This window comes from Danio rerio, chromosome 20 (assembly GCF_049306965.1).
Source record: "Danio rerio strain Tuebingen ecotype United States chromosome 20, GRCz12tu, whole genome shotgun sequence".
In the NCBI taxonomy this organism is placed as follows: domain Eukaryota; kingdom Metazoa; phylum Chordata; class Actinopteri; order Cypriniformes; family Danionidae; genus Danio; species Danio rerio.
In genome coordinates, this window is record NC_133195.1 from 34,017,939 (window position 1) to 34,040,026 (window position 22,088).

General features: G+C 36.0%; 1 protein-coding gene across 3 annotated transcripts; it reads right to left on the reverse strand.

Annotated features, from left to right (window-relative positions):
• Window positions 1-25: 25 nt before the first annotated feature.
• Window positions 26-21,766, reverse strand: hpcal1 (hippocalcin-like 1). Of its 3 annotated transcripts, XM_068215398.2 has the most exons (5): window positions 21,455-21,766; window positions 14,822-14,896; window positions 6,776-7,196; window positions 6,188-6,293; window positions 1,786-2,757 (listed from the first exon to the last, which is right to left on the reverse strand). In XM_068215398.2, exons 3-5 carry the CDS (start codon window positions 7,151-7,153, stop codon window positions 2,660-2,662), a joined length of 582 nt encoding a protein of 193 aa, XP_068071499.1. In that variant the 5' UTR covers window positions 7,154-7,196; window positions 14,822-14,896; window positions 21,455-21,766; the 3' UTR covers window positions 1,786-2,659.
• Window positions 21,767-22,088: the final 322 nt, after the last annotated feature.

Consider the following 22,088-nt stretch of genomic DNA (forward strand, 5'->3'; position numbering starts at 1 on the left):
AGTTATTGAGATGGACGGCGGTGGCTTATGAATCAATGGTTTATTCAGAATTCATGCAGACAAATACATCGGTCAGTTGCAACATGTAGATTCACGATGATGCTTTGGCTTCACAAAAATATGGCTGGACATCCCAATACCAGCTGCTTATTGTCAACCGCCATTCCTTACAGCACAATTAACACCATACAAAATTACAAATAACTCATAAATCTAATATATAGAGACATCCAGGACAAATATTAGTTTGGCATTTCACTTACACAGTTATTTTACAATAAAAAAAAAATAATAAGTGAGCACTGAAATCCCACACATGCACAAGAGCATTAAACAAGTCAAAGAATGTTTCCTTTAACAGAAGGCTACAGCTGCTTATCCACACAAACATCTGTACGTATATGATGTTGACACTGGACTGGTGAAAGGACAAATAGAAACTAAGCACCTGTCTGTCATTCTATCTGCTCTATATGTCCACATGCTCAAATATTGATGAGCCTAACGGCCGATCTTTACCTTCAGGGCAGACGAGATGGAGAAAGATCTGACCGCCTGCTTATGTTCAAAATGAAAACAAAGCAGGACAAATAGCTGATGCATGATCATATTGCACTTAGAAAAACAGTTCATGCTTATTAGACTCGGGATCATTTTTGACCTCCTGAAAACAAAGAGCTCATCACTGTAGCATATTTGTATCGGCAAGATCCAAGTGCTAAATTGTGTTCAACATGGAAAATAAAGCACTCTACAGTGGGTATTCATTACTTATGACCCCCTTTTTTTTTTTTTTAAATGTTTACTTACATAGGCTACATTTTGTTTGATCAACTGGACATTTTTTTTTAAATTACTATTTTAAAAGTACTTCAAGATTTTTGTGTCATATGATTTTCAAGACTTCATATCTGTCGTAGCAAAGCTGAATGATCAACAGTCTTCATTGTAATGTTATTCTTCTGATATAAAAATTGCTTCCCAAAAACAGTTATATGTCTATGAATGTTGTAAACTGGTGCTGCTTAAAGGTGCAGTAGGTGATCTGCCTAAATGCTGACTGGTTAGCATAATATCTTTCAAATACAATCCCTCCACTGTCGTCCAAAGCCACGGCTCATGAAATCGCACATTAAAGATGACAAAGATGTCATTCGCCAGTTAGAAAACTTAATAGTACTTTATAATACAATCCCCAACGACATTTATTATGTCTAGCGACTATTATATTTAACTACTATTATATCTAGCATATTTTCAGTTATGTAGTTAGCTAGCAAAAATGTCATCACTCTCTCATCAGTCTCACTCTCTCACGTGCTTTGTCCTAAAGCGACTACTGTTTGCTTAGTGGTTGGCCGGCGACGTGCAGGAATTACACTGATTACTAAGCCGTACTTACATGCTATTTCAGAGCGAATATTAAGAGTAGCACGGTAAACAATAAAGGGAGCGCATCACAGGTTGTCATTGTTCAAAAATAAACCAATGTCACCTCAGTAAAGCAGGCTAGGATTGAGCATTTGTTTTTAGCGCTGTTACTTGTGTCCGCGTGAGCATGCATCAGCGGATTTGTGTGAACAATTATGCTAATGTTCAAATCTACATTTGATGACAGTTTGGGCTACTTATCAGAATTATGGGAATTGTCTGCCAGACAATTTTTAATTGGATGAACATTTTTTAGTCTAATGCCTTACCCACAATATATAAATACATTGAGATAGTTTACTGTAATCATTACTATTGGAATGTGAAAAGACTTTTAACCAGCACAACAAAAAATGTCTCTGAAGACAATTGCCTACTGCAGCTTTAATATTTTTGTGGAACCAATGTTTACCTCTATATTCCTCATTAAATACAAAACTAAAAAGAACAGGATTCATTAGAAATCGAGATAAAAAGTATGCATCTTTAAAAAAAACAAATAAAATAAATCCAATTGACTGACCGCAAACTGTTGGCATGTTCTCTCACATCTGTAAAAACACACGTTTGAAAATAAAGTACACAGATTTTCCTAGTCGATCATCATTGGCAGGACAGCAGATGGCTCTGAACGCAGCTAAACCACCTGATGCATCAATAAACATCTCATGCAAATACTGATCAACATATTTACAAACTGTCAAGGGAATGTACTGTAAATAGTGCTCTCGTATTATATCCCACTTATTTTCGGAATGAATGCGAAGCAAGAAACATTTACAAGCAGAACTTCATGTTCTGGCCTAATGGTCATTCAGGGAATGTGCTCGGGGTACTCACCAAGTCATTTACCATTTTGAGTGGAATGCAAACAATTTAAAACATACATATTTTCATTCAGCACTTCAAGACAGCAAACAGTTTCCACAGCTTCCTTCTGAATGGATGCAACCAGAAGAGTACTTTTTATAACATGAATGTCTGATAATAGTCTATTTCTTCAAATGGAATAAAACGACCACCCCAGCCCAGATTCAGAGAACGCAACAATATCAATCCAAACAGCACTACGTCAAAATAAACCCATCGACCAGCTCATCACCAATCATCAAAGGAAACTGTTGAAGCAGAAAAGTTCTTGAAAAGTATCATTGATAACGGCAGTAACAACCTTTCTATAATGATTTTGTTTTTTTAGTGTGCATGTTAGGTGTTCTTTCAGCGGCGTTTATAACTGTCGAGAGCTGCTCTGGTCAGACTGCAGGAGCCTGACAATAGACGGGTCACTCTTGGCACCTTTGATGAATTCCTCCAGAGACAGTCTACCTATAGATGTAAAAGAGAAAAATAAAACAGTAAAAAGATTTTCAGTAATATTTCAGTGGAACAAATATTTGATATTTTAATCCTAAATAAAGCACAGTGGTTCATCTGTGTGTGAGCGGTTGTCATGGACACTGAGCAAAATGATTGTCTTAATTGGTACTTCTAGCATGTTTTTCAGATCTAATCATAATTACAACAAAACAATTTACTTTGGGAGCAACGTTACACAAGAGATTAAAAAAAACAAGTACATTTGGTTTATAAAAAGACTTCAACTGGAAGAAAAATGAAGAAAACTACACTCTCTTTGAAAGAAAGAAAGAAAGAAAGAAAGAAAGAAAGAATGAAAAATTTATTTAAATCTACCTCTAGCTGAACGTCGAGTCAAAAAGTGTTTCTGGATAAACTATTATAATATCTGCATCTGTGCAGTTCTTTATCAGTACATGCAGTTTACAAAACGTCATAGAGGAGCAATCAGTTTTCCATCTAATGTTTCACTGTGTTCACCTCATAACACCACAGCCTCCATTTTCATTTCACTTTCATCTCCTCCAATGTAAAAGAAGTCCTTACACAAATGAATGCATACTTTATAAAATGATCATGTCAGTATTTAAATTCATTTAAATTTTGAATATAAAACATTACTACGATGGCCGAGAGCTTAACACTGTGCAATTTAAGAAAACAAAAACAATTAAGAAAACGTGCAGCAAATCGTCAAAATGCAAACACATAAAAAAAAATAATAAATCGCTGCATTTTCTCACAACGCAAACAAATTAATGAAACGTGCTGCATTTTTTTTTACAACGCAAACAATTTATGAAAACGCACTGCATTTTCCCACAATGCGAATAAATTAATAAAATGTGCTGTATTTTCTCACAACGCAAACAATTTATGAAAAGGTGCTGTATTTTCCCACAATGCAAACATACTAATGAATCGTGCTGCATTTTCTCACAATGTAAACAGTTTATGAAAACGCACTTAATTTTCTCACAGCGCAAATAATTTATGAAAACCATTGTATTTTCCCCACAATGCAAACATAATAATGAACCGTACTGCATTTTCTCATGACGCAAACAATTTCTGAAAATGTGCTGCATTTTCTCACAACACAAACAATTTATGAAAACGCATTGCATTTTTCCACAGCGCAAACAATTTAATGAAACGCGGCTGCATTTTCTCACAACGCAAACAGTTTATGCAAACAAATAAAACCTGCTGTATTTTCTTACAACACAAACCACTGACAATACTGAGCTGCATTTTCCCACAACACAAAAAGAAAGGAACACAACAGAAATGTTTCAAGGAGACTTAAAAACGTGACGGACACCGCTGTGCCATGACTATTGCTCAGTGAAGTTGTAGGTAATCTTTGAAAGGTGAGTTTTTTGTTTGTTTATTTTAACATCCTGATTCCCTTGTCTTTTTTATTTTATTAGCCAAAATAATTATAACCAGAGCTTGACATTAACACCCGCCAACTCGCCAAATGCGGGTAGATTTCAGTGGTGGCGGGTAAGACAGACAGTCCCACTAGCCACTTTGGCTGGTTGAAAATAATTTTCCTGGATAATAATTCTTAAAAACAGGGTTCGACAACAAGGATGGTCCTAAATGCCTGCAAAGGCGATCTTAGAATTGAGAAGCTGCATGACTGACAAAAATAATTGTGTTCGCGTGAGCAATAGAATGCAGGTGAATACCGAATGAGAGGATAATCACTTACGCCGACAGCAGAGGTGATGCGTGCGACTGTTTAAAACACGTGCGCTCTCCCGTTTCCTTGCGTGAAGCAACTGTGTCTAGAAACACAACTGATTTGATCGGTTCTCTTTTGAATAGACTAGACAAAAAGTGATGAACATGCACGCACAGTCCTGCTGTTTTCAAAAGCTCCAGATTTGTCTTTTTTGTAAGCAGCACCGGTTGCTTTCGCTTTAACCATTCTTTGAACAGATTATTTATGGGTTTAACATTAGCCGTGTATGTGTGATCATTCTTTTATTATCACACGGTATGTTTTTTTTTACCTGCTTTCTTTTGCATTATTATGATTTAATTATAATATTTTACGGTAAAATTGCTTTAATGGGAGATTAACTCCCCATTTATGTGTAGTTAACTGGTGATCTGGGACCTTTAGCCAAGACAGATTACTGTGCATGTGTTTTGTTAAATAAAAAGTAACTATATTTTGCTTGTTTTTACACATTAAAAGTTTGTAGCTAAGAAATAATTAATTGTTTATGTATGGTGTGGTCAGAAACAAATTTGGTAAAACCTTTATTTTGAGCTCTGAAAATTCATGTAAAATAAAAACTAATTGTAATACTATGAAACCATGACCCACTTGCTCATGCTCACTGAACAAGCTCATACATGACACACTAAAAGTGAAATGAATGAAGAGGCATGTGGAGATAACGCAAACTCTAAATCAAGTCATTTTAGCATGTCAAAGTCATATTTATGTGTACAAAATATATTTTCCCAACAGTAAAACTGACTAGTGAAAATGGCGAGTGGCTAGTAATGCTGGAAAACTACTAGCCACAGTGGCTGGTGATCAAAAAAAAGTTAATGTCAAGCCCTAATCATAACCTAAACAACCGGGTCTGTCACATTTTAGGGTCTTCTTGAAATATTTCCACTGTGTTGTGAGTAAATGCAGCGCATTTCATAAAATGTTTGCGTTGTGAGAAAAATGCAGCTCGTTTTATTAACTGTTTGAGTTGTGTGAAAATGCAGCACGTTTTTTAAATATGTTTTTACGTTGTGACGATCTGCTGTTAAACTGATGAATATCTGTTCTCAATTTGCTGGCTTTTTTTTTTTGTAACTGCACTTGTTTCCTATAATTACAACACTTTAAGCCATCTAGGCCACCGTACTGATTACAGTATAACTACAGTACTGTACTGTCATTAAAGCCAGTGAGAGGCAGCACTGGGATTGGCAGAGATAGAATACATTCTGTAGAGTTACGTTTTTAAAATAAAACAAAGAAAATGTTCTTGAGCATAAAAAAAAAAGTTGTACTTGAGCACAGAAATGCAAACAGTAAGTTTTAGTTGACCTGTCTATGAAATACTATGGCAATACTATGACGAAAATAGTTTAGTTTTACCCTACATTAGACTTGTTTTTTATTTACATTTTATTATCATACCCTCTTTGGGGTATATTCTGGGGAATATTTTTTTTTTTTTTTTGGTGAACTATCCCTTTAAACAGAATGCATGGCTTTTTAAAGCTGTAGCTATATGTACTTTCCGTATCTAATGGAAAACAAGATGTATTTATTCTTATGTTACTTTTTTCAGTGCAGTTTCAGTTTCAACGCTTCAGCTTTACAATTCTATCTGGATCTTAAGCGTGAGTGGGAGACGGCTCTCAGGAGGCGTACCATCGTTGTCTGTGTCCATCTGTCGGAATATCTTATCTGTGCGTTTCTCAGGCGTTGACTCATCCTCCGGCATCTTCATCACAGATGACACCATTTTATAAATCGCCTGTGAAGATGAACGGAACTGTGTGTCAAAGCATATGGTTTCAGTTTTCAGTAGCAACATATTTGATTAGTCTGTCAGTTAAACACTACAACTGACAGTCAGAAGTTCCATAACCCAGCTGTCACTGCTTCAATCGACACTTCATATCATGCAGATGATCGTGACTTAAGATACATCAGATACATTTAATGTATCTCTCAGATATGGTTTTATAGCATGTCCTCTGCTGCAGGTGTAAATCTATGTTATTAACATGGAGAGTCAACAGAGCCTTTGAAGCAGTGAACAAAGCCTTTGTGTTTGGCCACTATTTGTAGGAAGACCATATGGCCTGTGGAACACTTGATTGAGGAGATCTGTTTATTCAGGAGGACTGGATCTCCAAACAGTAGACTGAGCCAATATTGATATGGGACAAGCTGCTCTGAAAACAATGACTCGGCGGAGCAATATGCAGAAACGCAAAGTGTGAAAAGCCTCACCTGTACAATCTCCAGCATTTCGGCTCGGCTGATGTATCCGTTGCCGTCCAGATCGTACATGCTGAAGGCCCAGCGCAGTTTCTGCTCCAGGCCTCCACGGGATGTCACGCTTAGGGCGATGATGAACTCCCGAAAGTCAATGGTGGCATCACTGTTGGTGTCGAAGGTGCGAAAGACGTGCTCTGCAAACTTGGAAGCATCACCGTAGGGGAAGAAATTGGCATAGATCTTCTTGAACTCCTCCACCGTCAGATGGCCGGACGGACAGTCCTTCAGAAAACCGCGGTACCACTCCTGCAGCTCGTGGTCTGTGAACTCTGTGTTCTCCCGCAGGTCATTCAGCACCTCGGGTCGCAACTTACTGTTCTGTTTACCCATGATGAAAGGCTCTATTGGACACTTCCCAGTTCCTTGATGCTTCCTGTCAGCACAAATAAAAAAAAAAGTAGGTACTAAGGTATTTAAGACTAAAGTGAGTTATCCACATGGAAGCAGGTTCCACACAATCGATTTGTGTTGGGGATTTAAGTTAATTTATTGGTTTTTATCAATTTAAGTGGATTGAGCATAAACACAATTAAGTTGTCTCACCAAAAAACTCAAGCCAGCAGGCTCACAATGTTATAAAAAGTTAATATTAAGTTAGATTTAATGTAGGTTGTGACATCAGGTGACCAAAATTTATTGTCTAGTCTAAGGACAACGTTATTTTAACCAATAACGACGTCAAATGATGTTGATATTTGGTTGATTTTAGGTTGCGTTGGAAAGGGACAGAAATCCAACCTCAAACTAACATCCTAAACCAACATCATATTAACGTCACATACTGATATTTATTCGTCAGGTATGGCAACCAAAATTTAACATCTGATAGACATCATAGTTCCATCCACACAACGTCAAGCTGTAACATCATTAGACGTTGATATTCAGTTGATTTTATGTTGGACCTTGACGTTGGGTTCTGAAGTCAACACGAGTTCTGGGAAGAATTGTGTTGTTTCAGCTCAATTTAAATAAGTAGTTAGAACAAACGTTTTCCAGTGATGGGTTGCAGCTGGAAGGGCATCTGCCGCGTAAAACAAACGCCGGATAAGTTGGCGGTTCAATCCGCTGTGGTGACCCCAGATTAATAAAGGAACTAAGCCAAAAAGAAATGAATGAATGAATGAACAAACAGCAAACATATTTCTTTTGAGTATACTAAACGTGGAATTGCAGAAAGGATAAAGAGTCGCAGAATCTATTTGTAAAAATGGATGAACTGTATCTGCCTTATTAACAAGCTTAAGACTAATTAATTTACAGCTATGGATAAATTACTAGGAATAACATATAGTAGTAAACAATCAAACTACTTGCACTACAAACAAGTGTTTATGACAATATATTCAAATTAAAATATTATGATAATAATTTTAAAAAAACTATTTACAACATCAATGACCATAACAAGCTGTTTTGTACAGCTAAAATTCAATGAAAGTGCATGAGATTGGAAGACTAGACAAGTGCAAATGGTTGTGCCCAGACCTACATAAAAAATGTAGACATTTTTTTAAAGCACAAAGATCAAATTAAAGGGAGATATTATTTGACATAATTCACTTTTTAAGGTCTTAAACAAACTGCTGGCAAAAACGACTACAATGAGCTTCACAAACCCTAAAATGTACACAAGCCCCGCTATAGATGTGACATTACATTCAATGTGCACTAGGTGGTTAGCCAAGCAGAACACATTGGGCCAGCTGACCAATCAGAGCACTTTGCATATTTCTGTAGGAGAGGCTTTGTACCAACCAGGAAGTCAACAGACAACTTTTAGGAGAATCTACCCAACAGTACATATTATTATTATTATTATTAAACAGTAAAATATACAGTACATAGGGTGTCAAGGTGGTGCAGCGGGTAGCACCTTCACCTCACAGCAAGAAGGTCGCTGGTTTAAGGCTGAGCTCAAGCTGGGTTGGTTAGCATTTCAATGTGGAGTTTGCATGTTCTCCCTGTGTTGGCATAGGATTCCTCCAGGGTGCTCCAGTTTCCCCGACAGTCCAAAGACATGCGCTATACTGTAGGTGAACTGGGTAAGCTAAAATGTCTGTAGTGAATGTGAGAGTGTATGGGTGTTTCCCAGTGTTGGGTTGTGACTAGAAGGGCATCTGCTGCGTAAAACATATAATGGATGAGTTGGAAGTTTATTCCACTGTGGCAACCCCTGATGAATAAAGGGACAAAGCCAAAGGAAAAATGAATAAAAATATACCTCTTAACATATCTGATCTATGTAAAGAATTTACTCAAATAATAATAATAATATGATATATGTGTATTTTGGTATAAAAATATATATTTAACAAAATCATTTAACTGCTGTTTGATATGAAAAGTAACAGATACGTAAATTTGAAATCCACAGTCAAGCAGCAAATCCATGCATCTGTTTTTAAACCAAAATAAGACGGACAATTTCAACACCAGCCACAATAAAGTGACTGATATTTCTCTGCCTGATGCAAGATTGGAAATAATGGAAAACGTGTTTCCCTTCATGACTGAGGGAGTTGATTCTGGTATCCATGGAAACCCTTTAATGCCTTATTAAGGCAAGAAGCTGCAGGTGCACAGGGTAAAAATAACTAACAGTTATCACCATCCTTCCCCAGTTGATTGGTTATATTAATAGTTGCATTTTTAGGTATTACAACTTTTCTGAAATGGTGTGTTTACGTATAAAAAGAATTCACTATTTCTAGCACACATTTTCAAGTTTCAAACGTCAGTTTCAAATTACTAGCTTCATTTTTTTGAAGTTAGATATAAAATTATAAATGGGATCAAGGGAAAGTTTTTATTGTGCCATAATTCAGAAAATTGGATATAGTAAGACAAGATTTTTTGGATATAGTAAGACAAATTATGTATGAACTGGAAAAAGCTGAATATAAAAAAAATTATGTATGGGTCATTGCGTAAGAAAAAACTCATTTTGAGAAAACATCTTTTGAAAATATGTATTGTAATTGAAATCTGCAGACACAGATAGATAAAGTCTGACAAAAGAAACACTTTAAAGTGTCATTTTGGTGTTTTCTTTACATTAGACTAAAAACACCTTATGAAATTTTGATGTTTTCTTAGACTAAAAAACACTTTATGAAAAGCCAAAATCTCTAAATTGACAAATGCACGTAAAATCATGAATTTGCCTGCAGTGTCTTGTTTTCTGAAACGGTATGCTTACATATAAATACTCACCATTTCTAACAAACATTTTCAAAATTCTAGTTTCAAAATTTTTGCTTCATCTATTAAAAAAGATAGATTTAAAGGTTTTTATAAATGGGATCTGAAGAACCTCTTTTCATTCATTTATTCATTCTTCAGCTTTGTCCCTTTATTAATCTGGGGTCACCACAGTGAAAAGAACCGCTAACTTATCCAACATATGTTTTAGGCAGCGGATGCCCTTCCAGCCGCAACCCAGCACACTGGGAAACACCCTTATACTCTCACATTCACACACATACACTACAAGTCTCTACACTACGGCTAATTTAGTTCATTCAATTCACTTATAGCGCATGTCTTTGGGGGAAACCGGAGCACCTGGAGGAAACCCACACGACACAGAGAGAACATGCAAACTCCACACAGAAATAGCAACTCGAACCAGCAACCTTCTTGCTATAAGGCAACAGTGCTACCCACTGAGCCATCATGCCGCCCGAGAATCTTTTTAATGAGACATAACTCAGAAAATACTGTGAACTTATAGAAAATAAGACTAATCATGTACGTTTGGAACATGTACATGTACGTCTAGAAAAATCTAAACGTAAAATGTTTGTAAGTGCTGCTGTAGTGGAAATATTTGGCTCATTGCAGGAGAAAAAGACTTATTATGAGAAAACTTCTTATAAAAACATGTATTGTCTGTACTTTATTTGTAAAGTCTGACAAAAGAGACACTTCAAAATGTCATTTTGATGTTTTCTTTACATTAGACTGAAAACACTTTATAAAAAGCCAAAAAGGCCAAAATCTCTAACCTGACAGATGTACAGTATGTAAAATTAGAATATTTGCCTGCAGTGTCTCGTTTTCTGAAACAGTACGTTTACATATAAAAATAATTCACTATTTCTAACAAACATTTTCAAAAGTCAGTGTCAAAATTCTAGCTTCATTTTTTAGTTAGATTTAGATTAAAAGGTTTTAATAAATGGGTCTAGAAAAACTTTTTATGGAGTCATAATTCAGAAAATACTGTGAACTTTCTTTGTAAAAAGAAATATATATAATAAGGCAAATTTCTGTTTGTATAAACATGTACGTCTGGAAAAATCTGAATATAAAAATGTTTGTAAGTGCTTCTGAAGTGGAGATTTATCATCTCATTACAGGAGAAAAAAGTCATTTTGAGAAAACGTCTTTTAAAAATTTGTATTGTAATTGAAATCTGCAAACACAAATTCATAAAGTCTGACAAAAGAAACACTTTAAAGTGTCGATTTTGTTGTTTTCTTTCCATTTGAAAAAAAAAATAATAATCACTTTACGAAAAGCCAAAAAGGGCAAAATCTCTAAATTGACAGGCGCATGTAAAATCAGCATTTCTGCTAGCAGTGTCTAGTCTTCTGGTGTGAATGTGAGTGGTTGGCAGTGGGGGAGGATGGGGGTACAGGAGGAGGGCAGAACTGTCACCACACCACCTTAGCAACAGTCAGGCTGGCGTGGGTTACTAGGGAGATGATGAAGAGATCTCTGTGTGTGTGTGTGTGTGTGTGTGTGTGTGTGTGTGTGTGTGTGTGTGTGTGTGTGTGTGTGTGTGTGTGTGTGTATGTCTTACTGTACATGAGGCTGTGCTCGAGGCATTAAGTGGGGGCAGAGTGTGAGCTACTGCTTCTTCTATTTAAACAAATCGTATAAAGAGCATATAAACGCTGAGGTGGCAGCCATGTGAAACTTAACGACAGCTTATATAAGCTATTTGGCCATATGTCCCTTCATGCTTTGCTTCAGATTTTCCATTCATATTCTTTCTGAATATAACTTGTTTACAGTGTACACCCATTTTTTTCTGAAGTGGGGTCATTAGAGCTGATTAAGGGACTAAGTAAAGGATTATCTGAGACACATACCTAGAAATTAACCTAATAAATAAATAAAAATATTACTTTGTTTTATTGCCAAGGATATACACTCACCGGCCACTTTATTAGGTACACCTGTCCAACTGCTTGTTAGCACAAATTTCTAATCAGCCAATCACATGGCAGCAACTTAATGCATTTAGGCATGTAGACATGATCAAGAGGACCTGATGCGGTTACCGAGAATCAGAATAGGGGAAAAAGGTGATTTAAGTGACTTTGAATGTGGCATGGTTGTTAGTGCCAAACTGGCTGGTCTGAGCATTTCAGCAACTGCTGATTTATTGGGATTTTCACGCACAGCCATCTCTAGGATTTACAGAGAATGGTCTGAAAAAAAGAGAAAAATATCTATCGAGCAGCAGTTCTGTAGCCACAAATACCTTGTTGATGCCAGAGAAGAATGGCCCGACTGGTTCGAGCTGATAAAAAGGCAACAGTAACTCAAATAACCACTTGTTACAACCGAGATATGCAGAAGAGCATCTGAATGCACAACATGTCCAACCTTGGGGCGGATGGGCCACAACAACAGAAGACCAGACTGGGTGCCACTCCTGTCAGCTAAGAACAGGGAACTGAGGCTACAATCTGAAACGGCTCTCTAAAATTGGACAACAGAAGTTTGGAAAAATGTTGCCTGGTCTGATGAGTCTCAATTTCTGCTGCAACATTTAGATGGTAGGGTCAGAATTTGGTATTAACAACATAAAAAAAGCATGGATCCATCCTGACTTGTCTCAACGGTTCAGGCTGGTGGTGAGGGTGTCATGGCGTGGGGGATATTTTCTTGGCAAACTTTAGGCCAATTGGTACCAATCGAGCATCATGTCAACTCCACAGCCTAACTGAGTATTGTTGCTGACCATGTTCATCCCTTTATGTCCACAGTGTACTCATCTTCTGATCGCTACTTCCAGCAGGATAATGCACCATGTAATAAAGCACAAATCATCTCAGACTGGTGTCTTGAACATGACAATGAGTTCACTGTACTCCACAGTCACCAGATCTCAACCCAATAGAGCACTTTAGGGATGTGGTGAAATAAGAGATTTGCATCATGGATCATCATCAACCAACAAATCTGCAGCAGCTATGTGATGTTCTCATGTCAATATGGACCAAAATCTCTGAGGTATATTTCCATTCCTTTACTCACAAAAAAATCTTCAATAAAGGAATTCAATAATGCAAAAGTAATGCTTTGAGTATTTTGTTATACTATTGGAAAAGCAGAAGCAAGAGCAATTGACTTCAGAAGAACTTCATTAATGCAACAATGTCATCAAACCATGCACAGAGAAACCGGAAATACAGTAAAAGCACTTTGTAGATCCTATAGAGCAGGGGTCACCAATCTCGTTCTGGGAGGTCCGGAGCCCTGCAGGGTTTAGCTTCAACTTGCCTAAACACACCTGCCTGGGTGTTTCAAGTTTAGTAAGACCTTGATTAGCTTGTTCAGGTGTGTTTGATTAGGGCTGGAGCTAAAATTTGCAGGACACTGGACCTACAGGAACATGTTTGGTGATCCCTGCTATAGAGTGTATTATAGCTGATCATGTCAAACATCTGAGAGATTGAAATTTTCACAAGAACAGTGAAAACAGTTAAACAAAGCCTTGTTCAACGCCTAAATTGTATATTGACTGATCAATAATTAGTAAATACAATTATTTTAATTTATTTTAAAAATAGAACACAATTACCTATTCGATGGTTATAATACATTACATTTTCTAGCATGTTTTTCAAAACGTTATGAAACCCACATGCATTTAAAAGTATAAAACAAGTAAGATTAAAGTCACCAAGCAACTATTAAAGCTGTGCAATTGTCTACTGCAGAAGGCCATTAAGAAGAAGTGCTTAATTCTCTCTGCAAAAACACATCTTCAAGCAGGCATATTTTTTTCCAGTGTAGTCAGATGCCCTACTTTAGCCCACAAGCTCTTGGTTTTCAAGACTGCTGGGTGGTAAGTGAGATCATAGCTCATTATAGATATAAATTGGTGTTCCTGTGACTAAAATATCTTCTGCCACCTCTCGCGTGCTGCATCCACTGAGCAACACTCTATAATGAACACTTATATTGACTATTAAGTAAAGAAACTCCTAGGTTAGACTGACCTAAGAACATTTCATTTCCAGAAAAAAACACAATGGGCTGGTGGAGCTGCTATTTAGTGAATCCTTTAAGTGACATTTATATTAAACTAAACCCAATTTAAGCAGTGACATTTGTATTCAATTTAACTAAAACTACACAAAGGGCCTCATGAGTAAAGTGTATTAATGCTCAGATTAGATCTCATCAATGTTCATATTGATAAAAAAAAAAAAAACATTTTAAAAGCATGGAAAAATACTTACTGCCACATCATGGTCTGAGCAGGGGCACACATTATTCTTGTGGCAAAATCTAAATACTATTTAAACATCTAATAAAAGCGGTGTATGTGCACTAAATTCATCATAAACAACAAAGATTGAGTATGGGAGATTAATTGTGCAGTGTAATCAAATTTAGCGAGACTTTTAATACCTTTAAATAACTTTAAGACCTTTAAGAACTTTAAAACCCTTAAATGTTGACAGTGCTTTACTTGCATTCTGTAGCTACACGGTTTATTCCATGTTGTTGTTTTTGTGTTATTTTACAAGAGAATTTGTGACATCTTGATCTAATGCCATAGAATCCACAATAAATAAATACAAATAACTCCAAAATAAGCAAACATTTGGTGCTTCTGTGAAAATGAATTGAGACATCAGACCTAAACTTTGTTTTTGTTATTTACATCATTTACATTCATGCAAAATATAGTTCTGTGTCGGTATATTAATTGAGCATTTGTGCAGCATTAGTAAACTGTAAACATACCTGCAATTTTCCAGAAAGATCTATATGTGTGAACGAGCCCTTTTTGAAAATACTGGTAAATTCATTCCGGATGTTCTGAAAAGAGAAGTTGTAACATTACTGGCAACATTGCAAGTAATTTGCCGGAATGCAGCTCTGTGTGAATGCAGAAGGAAAATTGCCGAAAATTCATGTGAGACCTCTACTCCAGCCAATCAGAACATTCACATCCACGCTGTTTATACCTTTAAATATTTTTCCAGACGCATTTACAGTAGCTGCTAGATGTTAGTCAGATAATGTTTCTATGTTCCTTCCTAGTGCCAAATGTGTAAAAGAAGAATTGATAAAATGCTTATTATAAACCACTTTTGTTTACCTTCAAGCTTCGCTTCAGTTGCTTGACGCTAGCAAACACACATATTATGTACATCTCGACATGTGACAGTGTTCCTCCATATGTTTTCATCAAAGATGTTCACAATACTTATCCATCCACAGTATTTGTAATGTAGTCAAATGTGTAATCATTTAGCAGCGGTTTGCGCTTCTACCTTTGGATGTCTCTGGGACAAAAGTAGCTGTAGGAACCCAAAAGCTTTAAATAAAAGTGAAGCCATCAACAAAAGCCTGACCCCTTCTATGTTTACAAATACAAGCGCAGCTGTTTAGAGGCCATTTCTGGTTAATGAGGTCATAATTTACCTTTTTTTTTTCTAAATGGATGTGTGAACGGTCTTTTTCGCAAAAATTTTGGTGTTGTGCCAAGAATTGTACACCTGTCTCAAAATGCACCCCCTCATAGACTTTCATCAACATTCGGTCTACAACAAAAATCAAAGGCCATTATTAAATGAAACAAAATGATTATTATTTATTTACTTATTTATTTAACATTATTTATTTTAAAACGCACAAGGTTTACAAATAAATTTAAAATAAAAATTATGACTACAGTTAGGCTTTTTGGTAGGTTTTAAACAGACATTTAGGCTACATTAAGCACATAAAATTGTTGTTGGTGTTTTAAAGTAAACCACACATCAAACAATTTACTTAATCTCATCGGTTATGTATTTAAAGTCAATCTATTTATTTATTTACTTATTTATATATCTTAAGGGAAGGGTTTCATTCATGAAACTCACCTCAGTCCATCTCACTGAACTCGTCTTAACTCTATTAAATATATATATATATAAATATATATAAATATATATATATATATATATATATATATATATATATATATATATATATATATATATATATATATATATATATATATATATATATATATATATATATATATATAATAGAGTTAAGACGAGTTCAGTGAGCATTTTACGCCAGGGGTGAGCCTCCTGGCACAACACTGGAACTTCCTTGCCTGTGTGAACAGTGCTTTTTTAAATTTACCGGTGAAGTTGTTCAGTAATTTTTCAGATATTTACCGGTATTACTGTGCGAAAGGGGGCTAAAGAAATGGCAAATCACATGCAGGCTATTGTTAGACCAGTGACCAAAATAGTTTAATATTTAATTCATTAATGATATGAAACATACAATTTTTCTTTCTGTAATGTTTTCTTAATATAACATTTTTTATTTGTCAAAGCAAGTGATTTAAAAAGTAGGATGGCTCACTTTATAAGTAGTTTTTCTTTGTGCTTGCCATTTTTAAGCATTGAAATGAGGATATTGGCGTGTGCTCTTTTATGTGGTAATAGAATCATAATAAAATTCATTATGGGGCGTTTACAATGTGCAGATTTAACAGCTGTCAGCTTCTCACAACTTCAAGATCATTTGCTATTTATAATTTTCACATCTGGAAGAGTAGCGTACTCACAGGTTTCTATGAGCATCTTCATTTCCTCTGAATCGCAATTTTGTGAATGAACTGTCCTTCATTCATTCATTCATTTTCTTTTCGACTTAGACCCTTTATTAATCCGGGGTCGCCACAGAGGAATAACCCCAAACTTATTCAGCACGTTTTAATGCAGCGGATGCCCTTCCAGCCACAACCCATCTCTGGGAAAAATCCAAACACATTCATACACTATGGACAATTAAACTTTGCTCCCAACCGAGGCTCGTACCAGTGACCTTCTTGCTGTGATGAGACAGCACTACCTACTGTGCCACTGCATGAACTTTAGATTTAGAAAATATTTTATAAATGAAGCCCCAGCATTCTACACAACTCTGCCTCCTGCCTGATATGCTGTAATGTATTGTTATGAAATAATATTTTATTGTTAGGGAATATTATGACTTTTAATTAAGTTTTTTTTTCATATGTTAAAAAGATAAATCACCCAAATCTGAAAATTCTGATACTCACCCTTTACACTTGCCAAACCGGTTTGACTTTCTTTCTTACATAAAGCATAACATAAAAGAAGATATATTGAATGTTAAAGGTTTCCAGCTTTCTTCAGTGTTCTTCAAACACTTCTTTAGTGTTCAACAGAGTAAATAAACTTATAAAGCCATGGAATCACTTAAGGGTGAGCAAATAATAAGTAAATGTATTTTTTTTGGGTGAACTATTCCTTTAAGCTGCTTTGACACAATCTGTATTGTAACAGTGCTATGAAAATAAAAATGACTTGACCTTGAATGTCTATTTATATATTTAAGCTAAAACTAAATTTACTTTCTTTACAAAGTACTAGTTTATCATTTCATCGAACGGAAGTAGCCTACATTCTGACTTGATTGCACCTCATCAGAAAATGTTCTCCTCAGTTTTCTCAGTTGGTCAGGGCCATCATCAGACTAGCTCCTCCTTTGGCTGTAATCACATGGGTGAAGCTTACTGGCCTGGCAGCACGCAGGCATACAGACATAAACATGGGCGTGACGATCTGTTCCCTCCCTCTTTCCCTCCGACACTCACCAAGCCACAAGAAACCCAGAACTTTCCATTCTAAAGGAAAAAATAAGCTTGTGCTGCTGTCAAATGGAAAAAAGAATATGAAAAAAGCAGGGTCCCCACAGGCCCTGATCCAGCAGAAATAACAACATCACAGGGGGCACAGACTCCAGACTCAAGCCCACATATTCATTCTGTGTGCAAGAGGAACCAAATGAAAGACTTGATGAGGGGAGTGAGAAGTCGAGAGCAGTCCTAATTTTCACAAATGCTTGAAAAAAGCTCTTTGCAAAAGATTGAATCAGAACAGAGAAGTGTGAGACACGCATGTCCTCGGATGGAGAGCAGATGGTGTATTACTGTATGCTCCAGTAGCTCATGATTCACAAGCATCTTCTGCCACTCAAACCACAAAGCATAATGCTTTACAGGTGTGACTTTCTGTAAGCCATACCACTGACACTCACACACCCTGAAGGAAACTGGGAAAACCATATAGATTCCTATGTCAACAGTGCAAAGAAGGACCTCGAGTTTCTTAAAGCGACAGTTCATGCAAATATTTTAGTCCTCACATCAACCAAACATTTATTCTAACCTTGTGAAAAAATCTAAGAATTTACAGTCTTTTCATACAATTACAAAGAACAGGAACTGGAGCCTTCATGAAACATACATTTAGTTTATAAGTTTTCATTAAAATATCTATAAGTTCTATTAAAATTCATGTGATGAACAGACTGAAATGTAAATGTTATCAAAACTGTAAAGCCCAACAGTCAACTTTAACTCACAATTTACTGAAAATTAATTCCACTCATTTGAAAAGAGTTTTGAACTCAGTGTTGTTAAGTTAATTAAATACCTTATTACTTCAACTCAAATGGAGTAAGTTCACAGTACTCATATAGATTAGTTTTTAAACTCAAATGGTTTGTAGCAGTCGTTTCCTCAAACGGTTTGAGTTGACTTAACTTAATGGGTTTTACAGTACTCAGTTGGTTTGAGTTCTTTTCATTTATTGGGTTTTACTGTGCTCAAATTGCTTCGTTTACTAAAATGGATTAAGTTCATAGTTCTCATTAGGATTAGTTTTTAAACATAAATGTTTTGTTGCAATCGGTTTCCTCAAACGGTTTGTGTTATCTTAACTTTTTGGGTCTTACAGTGAAAAAAAGGTTCTTGGTAGGGCTGCACATTATATGGTTTCAGCATTGATATCGCAATGTACAAGTCCACAATAGTCACATCACAGAGATCTGCAACATAGTTAGGATTATTAAAGAGACAATTAACAACAAAGTGGAATCATTTCAAATTTATTTGCATGTGTTTTTCGGGGCATGTGACAAAATGAAGCCAGTTGAGTACAATAAATTAAACGTTTGTAGCTTAAAGTGTGTACACTTTAAGCTACAAACATTTAATTTATTGTTTTTGTAAACTGAATAAACTCATTCACTCAAATTTCAAACTCCAAAGAGCTACAATATTTGATCACATCCAAAGCATGTAATTTCAAATAGTGTTAACACATGGACCAGTCAGTTTAGTTGAACTTGAGAACTGGATCAGACCGATTACTTCTTATTGGTTTTGTTATCCAGGTAAATTAATTCACTGAAAAGATCCAATTGAACATTTATTATTTTTTGCTATTTAAACATTGTGATTTTGCTCATGAACTATCAAGCATATGGAAAGTATGATGTCATCACTTACGGGGAATTTGAACTTTTTGTCACTAAAAGTTACTGCAAGACTTCAGGAAACGCATTAGTCATATGGCCCAGTTTTATAGTGCATCTGTGTCCTTTTTAAAGGAATCTCCAGTCACCTTTTTTTGTGAGTGCATGGAAAGACATCATTGGAACTTTCTTCGGTACAAGTTTTCCATGAAGGAAGTATAGTTACACAGGTTTAAAAGAGAGAAACCTAAAAGATAAAAGCAGTTTTATTTCTGAATAAATTATGCCTTGGCTTTAAGGGTGAAAATAGGGTTAGAAATGTCAATCAGTGCATTGGAATAAAGTTCAGCCAACCTTCTGAGTGTTTTAATGTTATTTCATTTACTAAATCTATCCATTCAGAAGAGTACATTTGCATTCGTTAGATTAACATATCCTCTCTGTTTATCCTAAATGCCAGTTTCTATTAGACTGATTCACTACACTGTCCTCTCCCCGAATGTTTAACCCTTGTCCATTCTTTTCCTACTATGCATGTGTCTAAAGGGAATATTCTGTCACAATAAGACAAAGCTCTTGCGTTGCATCTAATGACTAAACATTCCTCTATGATTTCCACACAAGCCCCAGTTTCCACTTTCACCAGTAGCCTTGGTTGCACAAACTTGTCTTTGTTTCCCTCCATCCTCTTATTACAGTATCCCCATTACTGCCACTCTAGCAAATGGGAATGTTACGACTCTCCACCAGATTTTACACACTCGTTCAACATGTATTTTTCACAGACCAGTGTGAAAGGATGCACTATTGCCCTTAATTACTTTCCAAAAAATGTCACTTCATTATAGCAAATTCAAATCAAACACTGATATGTACCCTGATTAAATATCTAAAAAAAACATTACCTGGAAAGTGTGGGATGCATTACACATCAATGCAATTCTGCATGCAGTTCTACAGATTCATCTATGACCCACCATGCATTAAACATCAGCTCAATTAATTGTGTGTGTGTGCGTGTTGGTGTGAGGCTCATTAAGCCTTGTATTCCCCAATGCGACCTAACTAAAATGCACCCTGACAGGTGTCAAAAGATCAGTAGAACAGAAAAACCTAGTTTCTTTGCTGCTTCGGCGGACCGTAAAATTACAGGAAAACAAACAATCCGCTTGTACCCTCGTCTGAGAATTCAGGGTATTTTTCCCTGAAATAGCTTGTAGCTAAATGTAATGATGTCAAGAGGTCGTCCAAAGCACTTCACATTGTCATGAGCTAGACATGAATTTCCCAGAAACTGTTTTGCACATTCTTCTGGTATTTACAAGAAATAAAGATGGAAATGCAGAGTTACTTTTTTTTTTTTTTGATGCTGATGGCAGGCTGGAACTGAGATGATGATTGCAAGACATCATGGAGAGACTTGATTGGAAAAGTGAGGAATCGACCTCGTACTCCAGCCGTGAAGATCATGCTGTGACCCACAAGGGGATCTTAACGCAGGGGAAATTAGGAATACCAATGGCAAGTGAATTGCAAGAATAACCTATTGTTATTATTACATATAGTGATTGGTACCAGGATTGCAATTATTACAAAATAATCACAAACAATGTAACTATAATTTTATACCAAGTACATTTAGTAAATTGTTTGCTATTCATAATGTGCACATATATTATATTTACATAAAACTTTATTTTGAGTCTGGATATATGAGGAATCAAGTGATATATGGAATAATAATAAAGCCACAAAGTATCAAAATGTCATTTTCTGGGTATTAAAAACAGCTCGTGACAACATGGATGGATTTAAATGGTGATCTGTACATTAACTTAAATTTTTTTTCTATAAAATACTAATTTTCCAACACTACTTTTCCAAAAGCATAACATTCAGAGGTATACCCTTGTAAAAACCATATAATATAGGTAAATGAGGCATCAAACATGCATACAGACTTAGTGGTTTGGTGTTGTGTATTAATTCTTATGGACTATGATGCAAAAGATGGGTCACAAAAACGGCATATGTTTTACCAGTCGAAAGATAATTAGAGGCTCAATAGAAACTTAAACTTACCCTAAAGAAAAATAGAGAGCTGCTTTACACTTCAATTTGTCGACTGTAGCCTTGCTTCGTCGTGTCTTGAAGGAGTGTCCTCACAAAACTTTCAGCATTTTCGCTGTGTGAAAAAACTAACAGAAGCTTCTATAAACAAACAAAAGTGCTAATACGCTATGCGTAGACGTACAGCTCGATTTTGTAGTCTTAAAGTTGGAATGCTGTTTTAATAAAAAGGAGTGGAAAAGTTATAAATTGAAGAAATAATATTCCACGGACTCCATAACATCTCAAAGGCGCACTTGAAACCTCATCATCATTGAGCGAGAGACCTGACACCACACACACAGCACTGCTCCGCTGTCAATGGACGAGTCCAACAACAAACTGTAGGGGGACTCGTGTAAAGGATAACGCGTTGTCAGATTTTAGGTTTGAGAACATTCAGATTATGCGGTTAGCTTTGGTGTTATAGCTCTGATTGCGACAGGCACGAATGCAGCAGATGGGCAAATTAAACATCTCCGAAAACTCACTATGATTTAGTGAGAGGAAAACACCTAACATACTACTTGGAAGAGTCCTTACACTCCAAAGTAGAGCAGATTGCAATAAACTGAATGAAGAACCGTTCTTGGTCACTAGTGGAAAA

Excerpts from the sequence above, each read along its gene's own strand:
- hpcal1 (XM_005160651.6), bottom strand. The coding sequence starts at position 7,153 with ATGGGTAAACAGAACAGTAAGTTGCGACCCGAGGTGCTGAATGACCTG. Across the intron at positions 6,294-6,775 it reads AAATGCTGGAGATTGTACAG|GCGATTTATAAAATGGTGTC; the intron begins GTGAGGCTTTTC and ends TCATCTTCACAG. Across the intron at positions 2,758-6,187 it reads GATGGACACAGACAACGATG|GTAGACTGTCTCTGGAGGAA; the intron begins GTACGCCTCCTG and ends TTACATCTATAG.